Consider the following 15,763-nt stretch of genomic DNA (forward strand, 5'->3'; position numbering starts at 1 on the left):
TAGCTCCAAGCGATAAAAGGCTTCACTTGTTATTCTTTTCTAACCAGTTTAACATAACAGAAAACAAACATCAAATGAAAAGATGGTTCACAAGTCTGAGTGATTTCACATTCTTCTGCTAAATCAACATGATTCACATCACAGACTGATTTTATAAACACAACAAAAGAGAGATTAAAAAGCACTACTTCATCAAGCACATATCTATGCATGTGTCTTCATATAAGAGTATATTAAGTTATGCACAAACAGCCACACATACCACCATCTGTGAGAGACTAAAGGGGATTTTCTGATGCCTATCAGTCTTAATCAAATGCCTGAGCACCTGTTTAAGATGACCTTGATAAGAAAAGAGGCAAAGATACTGGAGATATGGATCAGAGTAAATCTACTAGCTTTATTGAAGGAGCATTGCACATGTTCACACAGCTGTCCTATACAATAAAGAGATGAAAACACTATATTAAAAAATAACATGTTGGTTATGGTTGGGTAAAATATTTACTATCCAACATTGATGAAGTTTAGGCATGTACTTTGGGCTGGTGTAGGAGATGTTACATCTTTGTTTAATTATGGATTTTGATATAAATGTTTAACGTTATCACAGATCCTTAAATGCTTAAGAGGAGTTTTACAAGTATGATGTCGAAGCTGATAAAGTGGCTCGTTGTCACAGTCAAATACTCCTAGGCTAAAAAACATTGCAAATATATTTATGTTGAAAAAGAAAATGACGACAAGATGATTGGCTTATATAAAATCCTCTAATTTCCCAAATGTTCAATGCAACAAAATTACTTATAGTGTAGCAGTTTTGATGATCAGCATGGAAGAATGTGGAAACAAAGTGGCTGCTTGATTCAGTGCATCTAAGTTGGGCATGTTTGCCTCCTGCTGGACAGTATAGTGCGTTTCACCTCCAGGGGTAAAAAAAAAACAACAGTTGAGAACCAGACAAAAAAGAACAATAATCCCCTCTTTGATACTGTTCGTCATTAGGCGTTTTAGAAATCATCATGATAAGCTGAGATACAGCTGAGGGTATAAATGCAAATACTAAACACTACAGAGAAAAGAAAACAACTACCACTGTCTAAACAATAGGAATAAATATAAGGCGGGGCTATTACACTGACCCTCAACTTGACTGAACCTCCTTTTGGCATCATTGTTGAGTTCATATTGAGTTGATTTTATAGGGACAGGAATGGGAGGGTTGTTCTGTCCACAGGCAGACAAAACAACACAGCTTTGTGCTGACTTCACTGCAGCCTTTCATTCTTCTTTCCCACTATGTTTATGTTGAATGACAAAAGAAAATATACATGGTTTAGTCAACAAATGCTATACAGGAGTAACAGTAGAGGAAACAGTAAGAGCTTATAAAGCAATTACAAGTACAGAGCACAAGAGCAACCCAACACCTACCAGGATCTCCTCTTACGGGTTAAGAACCCACCTGATGGATAAAATGACACTACTGTTATTTCTTGAAGCCCACTGCTTACACATCCATCTTTCTTTATGACATGATGTTGACAACCATACAAAGCTCCATATGTTTACCGTAACTATAAAAACAAACCAGGACACGCAAAACAAAAACAGTCTCACATACACTTTGTTTCCTAAGGTGTCATATGAACATAATCACTCAAACACAATGAGAGGGATCATTTCCTCTCTTCTTCAATGGGGGCCAATAAAACACAATGCAAGTGCAATCTGTTACAACAAATTAAACTAAAGAGGCGTCAAATGCACGGCCCAGAAAAGCAATAAATTGGGTTGTTATCAGTGAATACAATCAGAGTACCTAATAACCTGATATCTAAGTGTAATCTCTTGCCAATTGCAGCGAAAAACTCTGTGCATCCAAAATCAAACAATATCTCAGGACTGTGTGCTCATTTACAAATATTGTGTTTTTTTTTCTTTTCCTGTGATCATTGTTAAAACATCTGCTATTTCACCAGGGGCTGATGGGAAAATGAGGAATACTATGGAGGAATATCATACCATGCTTTCCTCTAAATGACATTTGTTTTTGTGTCATATCATGTTAGAGTCTGAATTTTAAGGCTGGGATTTTATTGGAATGCATAATCTGACCGATGTGCCCCTCAGCATCATTGCATGTCAAGACCATTGTTGTTTCCGCTTTCATGTTTTTTTTAAAGGGAGCATATCATTGTAGTCGAATCAAATTGTGCTTTGTTTACTTGAGTCAGTGTAGCATGAGGTGATTCAGGGAGGAGAAACAAGGTTAAACAGGGAAGAGAGGAAAAAGCTGAAAAGAGCAAAAGAGGAGAAAACAGCTGCAGAAATAAATCGAGAGAGTTAAAGGAAAAGGATGAGAAGCTACAAATTCTGTCAGACTACCACCCTCTGACAACACAAAGGTCAAACTATGATTTATATCAGGGCTTCACACCTCTCTGGGTTTGTATTATCTGTCAACATCAGTGAAACACCACATGACCCAGCAGACCTGTCAAAATATAACCAGAAAAAGACTCCTCTATGACAAAGACAAAACATGCCATTTACAAAATAAAAGCCCAGCATCAGAAGTCATTTGCCTCTTGACCTGTACATAAATTATCACAGATGTTGCTGCTGCTTTTGGCTCCAAAACAAACCCAGAGAGAATGAGAAGACAGCAGGGTAAAATTATGTTTTCAACCCAAGCCAGAGGATTCCCCCTCTCCATACCAATGCAGATACACAGCTTTAGTGATAAACTGCAGAGATTCTATTGTGTGGCCCTGACCACCAATGGTTTCTTACTTTTCTTCCTCCCCCGGCCCCCTCACCTCACACCGAGTCTTCTTCTCTGCACAAACAGTCAGGGCCCATTCTTATGCCCAGAGAGCGGTGACAGTTTTATTTGCCAGGCCGTCTTGTTAACACAGTGAATAGGGAGGCCTGTGTTATGCAGATCGGACCAGGTTACCGAGGGGACAGACGTCAGGAAGCCATTCAAGGCTGGGTTAAAACTCAAACCCTAGTCCCTCTTGTTCTGCTCCAATCTTCCTCCTTTCTTCCTCTTTTCCCTCTCTCCTGCTTACACACAGCTTATGTTTCAGCTAAGACCCTGTTGCATACAAGGACAAGCATTGTACAGTGGCTGTCAGCTCTGAAAAGCAGAAAAAAAGTGAATTCAAATCTAATTCTTTATGTTGTAGGCTTGGCTGGAGGAAATTAAAGAAGAAAAAAGAAAGATCTGATAGCATCAGTCTGTAGTCTGATAAATGCACAAGTCCAACCCCACCAACAGGGTCAAGTGGAACCTTTTAAGCACACATTACAAGCAGCTCTAAAACACTGCAGCATCATGTGAGCGAGTCATGTGATCAGGTAGATCAGGTAGCACACACACTCAGAGAACATGTTAATAAGCCTAGTAATGAGTCTCATTAGCAGAGGGAAAATCAATCCAGCCAAAGGCAGCTATTAATAATTCAGGCAGAGCATGTTGTGGAAGGAGGATCAACTCCAATACCTAACCTGCCCACAGCAGCCCACCAGGCTTATTGAGTTACACATGGACACACAAGCAGCGAGGTCTTCTTTCATTTGTTTTTTTTACAGACCTGTCCTTCTTCTTCAGAGCTTGCACCACCTTAACACAAGATATCTTAAAGGATGCAAAGTAAAAAAAAAAACATTCTGAATGTTAGTGGTACCTCCAGAAGTTTTAGCCAGTGGGCATCCATTCAGATTCCTGAACCATGAACCTAATTCTGTTATTGTGAAGAAGCAGCAGCTCCACGGAAAACTTCCGTCACACAGTGTGACACTGAACACCCTGCAGAAAATCCCCATTTCAGACTCTTTTCTTTGTAATCACATTTTTAAGTCACTAGGAGCAAACTTTTTTTGTACTTGAAAGTTTGCTGAACGCTGGGTTTAACACTCACATTTAAGTCAAATGACATCAACAGCAAATTCTTGAGGGTAATGTTTCTGTAGGCCTGGGTGATTTTAAATACCCAGCCCTCTTCTCTTGGCTCTGAATGGGAAAAGTCTCAACACGTACAGTCAGCTTACTGTTAAAGCCCAGGCTGCAACATCTTCTGGAGTTCAGTGGAATCATTTTATACAGAAGCAGCAGAGAAGAAGAAGAAAAAGAAGAAAGAAAAGGAAGAAAAACTGTGCAAGTATTGTGTATGAATACTTTGAGCATCAACAGAATTCAGCAATATTTCAGTGGATTTGGGAAAGAAAAAGTGCCTATGTTAAAAGTGTAGAGATCTGTTAAGAGACTGCATAGCTTAGCTTATGGCAACATTCACTGTAGCTAATTTATTCTTCGAGAGCTCAACTCTCATGGGTATTCCTTGTAAACAACATGTTTACAAACAAGCAATGTCAGAGGAAAAAATCTGAATTAGAGACCTGAAAATTAAACATTCAGAAATCAATACCAAAACAAGCTTCTGCAACAGGATGAGTCAGACCAAAATGTGTATTCAGAAGAGGGAAGACTTTTTATTCTGCAAATGAACTCCACTCATCAAATTTTAGACAGGATGGATGCTGTACAATAAGACTTTCCAAATAGAAAGTAAATGGCACAAATGGTTCTCAAGAGGCAATGGACTCTTAGCTAACTCTTTTAATGGATGTCAACTGTTGTTGGTCAAGCAGTCAACTAAAGCAAAAAATCATTAATGCATGCCATGTTGAGTGAGACAGATGATTTCACTGCAAATGGAGCTAAAATATGTCTCTTAATGAAATCTAAGGCTGCAACTAGAAATCCAAACAGACATTTGAGTCAACACATTTAACAGCTTTTCCACTTGCAGGTACTGCAGGCTTATTTTACACCTTAAACCTAAGTTAGAGTTAAACAACAACATCAAACCCATTTAACCCGATTGTCTTCAATTTCTAAACCAGCCATCCACCAAGTGGCAGTTCTAGACCAATTTTACTGGGGGGGCCAGGCTGAGGCCAAGGGTGTTGTCAGAGGGACACATTCAACCCTGATAAACGAGACTGAGAAGGATGTGGAACGGCTGAGAACAAACTGGCAAAACCTCAGTGCATCCCTATATACTAGACATATATACTACTGTGTACTATATCAAAATGCAGGCTGACAGCAGCTGTTTGGTTGTTTACACTCAACATGAGTCCCTTAGCGCTCTAAGGGACTGGAACCAAGTGCCACACGCATGTGTTCCACCTGTAACATTGGTGCAATACCGAAGCTTTTTTTTGTATAATATTATTTTGGTGTGGGGGGGGGGGGGGGGGGGGGGGCACAGGGGGGTCCAGGTTCAGTTTTACAGGGGCACTGGCCCCTCCCCAGAACCGCCACTGCATCCACCCTATGTCCACACTCTGGTCATAACCTTTGACTTCACACTTGTGTTTAGAGGTCATTTTGTAGCCATTGTCATACCCCATATAGGACATATGAAGCTTTGCATTAGTTCATGTAGGACACGGAAGCCATACGCCTCATCTGCGGTCAGCTGTCAGGCTGCAGTTTGAATCATTGTTTCCTAGTATCCACACAACCAATCACAGCTCACTCTAACGATAAGGTGTTATATTTAAACACTTCCTCCCTCTCACTAATCCCTGCAACACCTTTGCTGCCCACACTCTGCTGCTGTTGGTTAACTGTGCTTCCTCCACCCCAGCCTCCTCCTGTTCAGTCTAAATGTCCGTTTACCCTTGAGGGGATTTTGCAATGCACTCCCTGGAAAGCCGAAGCAGGCTGCTTGGCTAACCCAGGGAGAGCTAAAGCAGAGCTTATAGCGCCAAGCATAACTGTCCATTTGGCAATGAGTGGTTAAATCTATGACGAGTGTTCCTGACTGAATAGCTGTTGTTCTTAACTTATCATTTTGACTATTTATTAATTTCCTTGCTTTTTTAGCATATTGAATGTTGGTAAAAAAAAAATGAACTGCAGATTTAAAGTTTCAAGTTTTGACCCTCAGATAATTACAGATGATCAGATTTGAATAAATGATGTGGCTTCAAGTCAACAGTCCAACCAGCAGCTTTGTGAGGCTGTTCTAAGGCAATGCTGTGCTTTGAGCTCTCACTGACACTCACATGGCAACATGGGCAAAACAATGATTCTGACAGTTTATCTATAGCAGGTATTATGTTCAAGCGTTCCAATATTTCCTAATTAGCACTTAATGCAATTTTTATTTCATGCTTATAGGAATATCTTTTTTTATTCCGATCTATTTTTTAATGTTTTATAATAGATACATTTAACATTCAATTAACTGGCGATGGTGCTTGATGAAAACTCAAGAAAGACTTGTTTGCAATATAAAACTCCAAACTGAATTTCATAGGGTTGTTGGAGAATTCCTTGTAATGGTGTTTGATACATCCCATCAGGATCCAGCCACCAGTTGTTGAGGTAGAGAAGCTCTGCCATCCATTACACTGAACAAATACTCTACTATTTATCTGTGGTAAAAGATCATCCCAGGGTAATTAATTGAGGATGCAACAATCCTCATTAAAAAACTATGCATTTTACATCCAATTACATAAGGTTTTTTAAACTTGTGCTTTTGTTTGGATTACAACAACATATGCTTTGTTTTTCTAACCTCAGGGTCACATTAAGTCCAACACATTCCAAAACAAACCATTACTAATATACCTTACTAAATTAGCATTGAAACATGTGAACTTTGTTTTAAAGAAGAGATCCCTTGTGAGGCTGGCAAGTTTTCCTCTGAGGAACAAAGAGGAGTTGGAGCAATAAAACAGCCTTTTGCCTCCTTACACAAAAGTCAGACTCCTCAAGTCTGTGTCCACTGACAACGTTTTCTTCTAGCTTGTTGGAGGGGAAAGAGTTGACTTTTTATTGTGAGACTGCAGACATGTAATTAAAGGCTGCATTCCTGAGCCCACCGTTGGCCCTGTAATAGTTTACAGCAGAGGACGCTGGATAGTCAGACCCTCCCCTTCTTTTGTAGATTCCCATTAAGAGAGAAAATTCCTTACATATCCATGGCTGCAATGTTAACTTCAAACAGGCTGGCTCCAACCACACTGACTTTTCTTTTGCCAAAATACTACAGGCAAAATCATATGCAAGATATTCTGCATTTATGATGTCAGAAAATGAATCTGATTAATCAGCTGTTCCACAGAATGAAGCCATGCAGCTGTGAATTACCTTAAACCTGGACATGTTGGATTGTTACCAGTAATACTTCTGAGTGTTTTTTTTTTGTTTGTTTGTTTTTTGTTTTTTTTTACTACAAATGAGCTTCAATAGCCATCAAAAAGCAGAAGTAGACACTGCTTTAGCTTGTAACATCTCTGTTTGATCAGTGCCGCTTATAGACTGACTTTGTAATGGACTGATGTGTGTTTACGAGAGTCAGCTGATACTGATAAACCAACAACGTTCACTGCTGTCACAGACTGAATAAGATGTAATTTGTGTTGCATTCCTAAAGCAGAGCAGCACACATTAGTCACACTCTTTCACACACTAACACAAACCACCTGTACTTCATAGCAGGGTCACTCTTTTAACAAAATACAGTTTGTTTTACAGCCTAAGTCCAACGACACTGACTATAGAAGCAGTGGGTTGGAATCGACCCTGCTGCATGAATGGTTCCTACAGTAAAAACTATTATCTCAGAGCACACTGGGCTGAACAATGGTTTCTCCACAGACGCATGGATGACTAATCCTATTCAGAAGTCCTTGATATTTGAAAGGTTTTCATCTGAATGCAGCTCAAGAAGTAAAAATAGTTGTTTCAAGTACCAAAAAGCAGAATGGGTACTTTTTCATAATTGTACATGTATAAAAGATATTTTACGTGTTCCATTAGTCTGCAGCAAATCAATCTGATTGTTTTGTCTTTTGTATAACTTCATTGTCAAATGCTTTAGCTGAAGGGTGTTTAAATGTCAAATTCACCCCATCTTTGGAAAAACTGCGCATTAACAAGAAGACCAGCTGTTTGTGTGTCAGTGTGATGATATTTGATACATGGAACAAAGTGATGTTTTTACCTCCATTTGTGCAAAGCAAAGCCAGGACACTGTTCTCCACAGGTGATGCAGGGCTGTCCTCTCTGTACCTCATCTGCAGGGTTCAGCTTGGATCAAACAGGAACAGGAAAGCAGGGCATAAATGGTTTAGCATTAGACTTGTTCTATACGACAGCTTCAAATGTAAAAATATTACTTCATATCTATATCTCCTAGTATAGGCTATATCTTATGCATATAGTCTCTCTACCTGTTAACTTCAAACCTGTTGCTAAATAGTTATTAAACATACCGAAACATAATGAACGGTCGATAATTATATGCTGGGTCAACGCAGAAAATGAATAATTTTCCCATTCATCTGCATTAATCACAGATGACGCACATTTACTTAATTATATAGAATAAACACCTGGAAGTAATTACACATAGTGGCTCAGGAGCGTGCGAGAAAGCTGTGCTACAGAACGTATTAAATATGTATCTGAGAAAAAAAGCCACAGGTTAACATATACAAGAAAACCATCTTTCATTTTATCATCACTGTGTTGCTAAGAGGCTCGTGCCAGCTTTAACTTAACAGTATGTAACTTGATGCCCTTAGCAGCACGACAGCAGGAGCAAGAAGGATAACTGCACATCAACAACCAGCTTAAACATGCATTTTTTTTTCTTAATTAAAGCATAAAGGCTTGTCGAGAGACAACCGCCAAACCTCTAACTTTGTGTCGCCTACCGATCTGCCGGAATCTCTCCTCTTGTAGCTGCGACTGAACATGACAAGCTGATCCCAGGAGAGTTGAGACACAGGCGGGTATAGAGAGACGAATGGCGCACAGAGGAAACCGGAGATGAGATCGTGTTTGTTAAAAACTCCCTCACGACTTTTCTAAACACACTGAGCCCTCGCTAAAGTCCTATCATATTAACCAATTTTATTAATGAATGAAGCTGCTCTGTTCCGGATAGCAGCTCCACCCTGTTTCCTCGCGGCCAATAGTCGACAAGAAAACAAGTTTCCTTAGGAAAGGGGCATTGCAATAGCCCTTACAAAATACAGTGATGCAGTAGTAAATGACAAAGAGGATAAGGTCTGACGTCCACTGACCACTCGAGTCAAATAACATACAATGTAAACCTTGAGGGAAAGTTTTCATTACTGCACCCTCCTTAAAATAAACAATTTTTTTCCCCGTCAGTTTTCTCATATTGCCACGGTTTGTAAAACGTTTAAAGTGTTTCTTTCATAACAAGTAATACATTACTAAATATTTTCTCATTTGGATGTCACTGTGATTTACAATATAACCTTGGCTCGTGAGAGTTATCTTTCCTGCAGTTTCCAGTGGTTCCCTAATTGCATGCCAAGACTTCCATTTACTATCCTATAAGCGTTAACTCTACATTCCCTCAGATGAATTCCTTACCACATCTCACAAGAAACTTCAACTATGTACCCAAGTGTCTTTTTTTTTTTCTTATGCAGTCTTCTTAGTGTTGGCTCTGTCGACAGAAAGAAAGTCTTTAAAGAATCAGCAGCACAGTTTCACCATGAGGGAGCACACTGAACTTGGAGCATTCTTACAAACATTGTGCAAAAGCTTTATTATGATTATCTCAAGACACACTCACCCATCACACAGCTCTGTCTGTCAGTCTATCGTTCAGGCATACACAACACTGTCAGATGGTTGCCATAAAATTGGTATTTCTGTCTTTCTTGGAAGAAATGTTCATTTCTGGTATCACAGTTACATAAGTGTTTAAGATGCCAAAACACTCCATATCTCAGAGACATTTTTTGTGCCTAGAATAATTAAGGAAACACGTGTTGGGTACATTGAGTTTGTGAATAGTTAACAATAGTCATGCTGCACCCTCCACCCTTTTTTCATTGACAGTAATTGACTGTACTTTTTTTGGGCAGCTGACTAAAAGGTCAGGCAGATTGTCAGCAAGGCCAGCTACCTCAGAAACAAGGAGGCATCAGAAATGGCAGCTGACTCCGGATCTGTCTTGGTGTTGGCAGGCTCTGCCCACTGGGTAGCTGAGAATTTGGGAATAGGAAAGCTAAGACTGCAAATGGTGTTGGGAGCCATGACAACCATATCTGTTTCCGTGTAAAATTGGATGGAAAAGGCAAGTGGTTGGCTATCAGGCTCACCAAAACCAAGGATAGCACTCTGAAGGAATTTGGCTATTGCTGATATAGCAAATTTGGCAGGTAAATTGAGGACACACTGGTCTCAGATCACTTGGGCCACATGCAGAGGAGTTCTGGGATACATTTGTCCTCACTGGTCTGGCAATGTGTACGCGCATGTGTATTATATAACGAGTGCATTCAGTGGGTTGCATAGCCTGGAAGTAATTCAAAAGAGAGGGGGAACATTCTGTTATTTAGGGCTCTATAGGGTAGAGTATTTAAAAAAAAAAAGATATATATTAAATTGAATTTATCTTTATCATTACTGGACTTGGGTGAGTGTTTGTCATTGGTTATAAAGTCTGACCACAGCAGGAAGAAAAGACCTGCAGATGTCTCAATGTGAGACACCATGGTGAAGGAGCCGGTCACTGAAGGAGCCATCCAGAGCTGTTAACATCTTCTGCAAGGGATGGGACATGTTGTCCATCAGAGATGAAAGCTTGGCCTCCATTCTCCTGTCAGCTACCACCTCTTCAGGGTCAAGAGAGCAGCAGGCCTTCTTCAGCAGTCTGTTAAGTCTCTTCCTGTCCACAGGAGAGATGCTACTTCCCCAGCAGACTACTCCAAAAAAGAAAAGCAGATAAGGAGACTACTTTGTCCCTTCTTGTAGAGTGCATTTGAATTGTCTAACCAGTCCAGTTTATTGTTCTGGTTAGACCCAGGTACTTGTAAGATATCACAATCTCATTGTCCGTTTCCTGGATGTTCACTGGTGTGGGAGGAGGGAGCGTGCATCCTCAGAAATCCACCATCTTGGTCTTTCCTGCATTGAGCTGGAGGGGGTTTCAAAATCTGGGGTCAGTTCTCTGTACTCCCTGTCGTCCCAAAGGGTGATGAGACCAATAATGGCAGAGTCGTCACATCATTTTTGCAAGTGGCAGCTTGCTGTGTTTTGGGTGAAGTCTGCAGTGTAGAGGGTGACCAGGAACGGAGCCAAAACCTGCCCCTGGGGGGCCCCTGTGCTGCAGACAATAGTGTCGGACTGACACTTCCGAGCCCTCACGTACTGTGGACGATTGGTGAGGTAGTCGAGTTTAACTTTTTACTTGGGCTTAAGCCATCATATTCTGATTCTTTCCTTACAATATGCTCCTAAAAACACAGAAAACACACACAGCTCACTATATGAGTTATGATGATCCATGGATTTAATTCATATCCATTGAAAAAACTCTGCAAAGTAGAAAAAAAAAATTCCAAATGAACAGAGATGTATATGTACATTTAACCATGAGACACGGCAGCACCACTTAATTTATGTTAAACACAAATTAAATTAAATCATATCATATTAACCTCAAAAATGCAAATAGTATCTGATAGAATTTAATGTTAACGGATGTACTATGTACTAACATCTAAGAAAAATAGGCTTGTGTCACTATCATTGTCTGTGCTGCATTATTATAATGAACGATGTCAGTCCATATTAATCTTATGGGTATAGAACAGTATAAGGATCAATGCTTGCCATGAGATTGATGCAGTGGGCATCATCATAAAGGTGTTAACTGAGCATGACAGTCCGGCTTGGGCACGCTGTCTACTAAAGTATTCAATATTCAGAGACTTTTTGAGTTCCAGGTTTTATACCAAGCTGCTGGTTATAAATTTCAGCATGTCAGTTGTTTTATTGCTGAAATGTTTTAATATGTACTTACACTAAAACATACCAATGTGAAGGTTTTCAACTTGACTGCTCTTAAAAACAGAGAGGCCCCAGTGTGAAAACTGTGTCAGTGTTAAGAGTTTTAAATGGAAAATTGTACAAATTCACAAGCCAACAAAAATGTAGAAAGACAATAATGCAGCCACATACTACATGCTTGGGTGTATGGACCTGAAGCTTACTTACCACTGAGCCTCAGTTCAAAGTCAACCTTATTACTTTGAAGATGTTGATGTTTATAAAGGTAGAGAGACCGACCCTTAAAACTGAGAACTGTAAAACTTCAGTTCAGAGATTGTATGCTTCTGGCTTAAAACAGCTTGAACACATTTCTGATAGCAATGAAAAATAGGAATTTGAGAAAAGATTTAGTCAAACAGTAAAGAGTAAATTGCATGTTAAAACAGGTTGATATATTGTTGCTGTTGTCTCTGACGCATTAAACAATCCTCATACAGGATTGCTAATGGTGTGCATTTTGGTTTCCCTGATGCCTGTGCACTTTGACCTGCAGATGTCTGGAGGGGCTGGTTTTGCTTCAAAGACAATAGTTTCTTGCAAGGTGGACATGATGTTCAGAAGTGTTGGGAATGACTGGTACAACCTGAAGCCTGCAGCTGCTTAGATCACTTGTCTAATCCCTGTGGGAAGGTTTGTGAGCTTAGCAAGACAAAAAACTGCAAATTACTCAAAGGAGAATAAAGAGACATACAAATACACAAGAAGATGCTTATCTTACAGATCAAACGTGACCAACTACACATGGTACATTTGGTACACATTGACAAAAAGTCACTATACTGTATTCTATTTCAGTGCGAAGATTTTAATGATTTTTTTTCTTTCAATTTTTGTTTAAAATTTCAAATACATTTCAATTATTTTTTAATAGTATTTTTATTTTATTTTTTTATTTTTAGATGCATAGTTTTACTTCAGTCTTTATGTTTCAGTGTAAGTTGTTTTTTTATTTATATTTTTACTGCTGCCATGTTGTCAGACATAAGCTTTATTCTTATACAGTATGGTATACTAAATACGAAAAATTACTAAAAAATACCTACATTTTCAGTGTGGACTAAAGTGTGACTGCAACAGCTAACTTTTTCATGCCAACTTTGACACAACTTCCTCCTAACAGCAGCTAAGTAAAATTAGCGCATGAAGTCAGTGTGAGATGTGATGTAATGTGGCAACACAACAGGAAATATTTGGGAAAATTAATTGCAAGTAAATCAGTGGAGTGATGATGTTTATATCAAGTGACTGAATGTGAACCTGCAAGAGTTCACATAACAAGGTGAATAAAAACATTCCAGAAGAAGAAAGATAATTTTCAAAACAAGCAAACTTGTTTGCATATAACAATGGTATTAAAGTAAAACTTGTCCTAGTTACGGCCTCTATTGGACACATTATACAATTAATTCAATTTTTAACGTCATGTCCTGCCTTGCAAGAAAGGTAGTTTTGGTAGTGATTAGGTGAACTGGACTTTTGCAGGAATATTCATGTGACATTTCTGTCCTCATTCAGCTCTGCTTCTTCTAAAAGCTTTACATGTGACATACCTTTAACATAAATTAGGGAAATATCACAACTTTTAACCTTGTTACTATTATCTCTGTCACTTATGGTTGAAGTTAATTTTTATTAGGGGTCAGCACTTATTGACCTGGCTGATTATCTGAGGTCAATATTCAGTATTTGGCCGGTAATCTGTATCAGCGTTTTAATTTACAGATTTCTGATAGAATTAGTTAATTAAAAAGTGTGCTACTTTGGCTCTTCTGCAGTGTGTCTTTCATTTTCAGTCTGTTTTCACACCTAATCACACCTAATGTCCCCCCTCAGCAACTGTTGCTTCTTTTACTAAGTGAAATATCTGAGCACTTGTACCACTGGTTAATACATAAACTGTAAAAGGTGATAAAAGGAGATAAAAACTCATCTTTATTGCTGTGGCATGTCATTTTTTTTTATTGCAAATGGTAATAAAGTAGGTACTTTTTTTAAAATGACGCACTCACAAGCTCTGCTGTCATTGCCTGGATTACATGATAGGATCCTGCACTATTTGTCCCTGTCAGAGATGGTTGGGGCCCTGTAGCTACCCAACATACTCTCACTTCTGTGTCAGCAACCTGTCATAATTTATCTCTCTTAAGACCAGCCTGAGAAAGACACTAAGGTTTTTGCTATACTGTTTATCAATTAAGAATGTCAACAGAAACCAACAAGTTTACCACAATGTGATTAGGTTTTCCCTATTTTGCTTTGTTGTTGAGAAATAATCACAGTTATTTGACCAATCAAAATCAAGTATAACGCAGACTGGTAATACATAAGAAAGCCTGACCATGAATGATAAAACAGTATATAATACATGCTCTGATCCATACAAATCATGTCAAAATCTTAAGAAGGGAAACAGCTGAGGTGGCCTTATTTGTTATGAACTACCTGCCCACACAGCATGCATTAACTAAAGGCTGGTGTCAAACAATTAATGCCTCTGTGAGGTCTCCATGGAGATGGAAACCATCAACACACTTACATAAACACACATTTGCACAAACCCTTTCACAGATGTAGATGTAATTTCAGACATAATGGCCCATTGAAGACTATTTACCATATTTCATCAGCTAATAAAAACCCTGTCCCTTTCTACTTGATTATTCCTGATAGTAAGGTGTTTATACTAATCATAGAAGAAATATTGCACTGACTTGCACTCATAGTCAGTTCTCATATCGTCATACCCAATCAGATATGAGAGGTCCCCACTTCAGCAGTGACTGTGACATAATATCTTCTCAATGCTTGACTGAGTTTCCATTCACATCGTAAACATGAGTGCCACTTTCAGTTTGATCAGATAATAAAGCTAGAGTGATGGGTAGACACAGACTCAGAATAAATAAGTCTTTGTATTTGCTGTTGAAACAGCATTCAGCATGCTTGGAGGAATCCATCACAACTGTCTACATAGATGAAACTATTTATGAGCAGTGATGCTTAGCCCTTTTGAAGACATTTTACTACATCTGCTTAGGAAAGACAAATGCCCTGTAACTTTGTTTTTTTTATCTGTGAAGTGAAATACATTTTCTGAGATGCTGCCATCATCTATTTCAATGATGGAGCTGTCTTTAAGTATTCGTGTGTGAGCAAGAAATAGAGAGAGAAACCTCAAAAGTTTGGACTGACCCCTGAGATGTTCTTAAGTCAGCTTATGAATCACATTCTTTAGTTTAGACAAGTCCTCTGGAGCCGCTGAAAGCTCCCATCTCTTCAACACTCCTTCCATCTCTTCCTTTTTCACACCTGCACTTATCCCGAGACAGCTTTTTCAAACTGTTGACAGACTGTTGAGAAATCAATCAAAATGATGTGCTGGCTCTTAATGCTGCAGCTCTCCTAAGGTTACCAAAACAACATGAAAAGAACACCATGTAAGCTTGTTTCCATTAGTAAAAGCTACTTAAATACACATAAAGTCAAATGTAACACTTCCCTCTTCAATCCATGTCAGTGTACTTGACAGTTTCACAGCTGTGTTCAGACTCTGGTGTACCTGAGCAGATATTGGTTTTGAGGTGTGAAGTATCCATCAACCTAGATATATCCTATCTTATGAAGCTCCTAAATTAAATTCATTAAAGCCTTCACAGTCTGGTACTGTATCATCTCATCCAAGTAGTTACCCACACAAAATCTGCATGATCACTGTGGCAGTCAGGAGTAAGGATGCCAATGTTACCTAAGGGATCAGAAACTGAACTGGTCCCAGATTCTTGTGAGAGATGTTATGGAGATTCTCTGCTTTTTTTTTTTATCTATCTCACTTTTGCAGCAACAACATGA

At 39.0% G+C, this 15,763-nt stretch overlaps 1 protein-coding gene across 2 annotated transcripts in view; it reads right to left on the reverse strand.

Moving 5' to 3' along the window:
* The window catches only part of prickle2b (prickle homolog 2b), a 113,432-nt gene extending 104,419 nt beyond the window's left edge, over positions 1 to 9,013 (reverse strand). Inside the window, exons 1-2 of one of the 2 annotated variants that reach the window (XM_034689626.1) lie at positions 8,752 to 9,013; positions 8,037 to 8,122 (exon numbers count right to left, since the gene is read on the reverse strand). In XM_034689626.1, coding sequence (XP_034545517.1) covers positions 8,037 to 8,122; positions 8,752 to 8,793 — 128 coding nt within the window. In that variant the 5' untranslated portion in view covers positions 8,794 to 9,013. Of the gene's footprint in view, positions 1 to 8,036; positions 8,123 to 8,307; positions 8,404 to 8,751 lie in introns of those variants that run through there. The other variant, XM_034689635.1, reaches the window with a different exon arrangement.
* Between the last annotated feature and the right edge of the window lie 6,750 nt (positions 9,014 to 15,763).

This window comes from Notolabrus celidotus, chromosome 1 (assembly GCF_009762535.1).
Source record: "Notolabrus celidotus isolate fNotCel1 chromosome 1, fNotCel1.pri, whole genome shotgun sequence".
In the NCBI taxonomy this organism is placed as follows: Eukaryota; Metazoa; Chordata; class Actinopteri; order Labriformes; family Labridae; genus Notolabrus; species Notolabrus celidotus.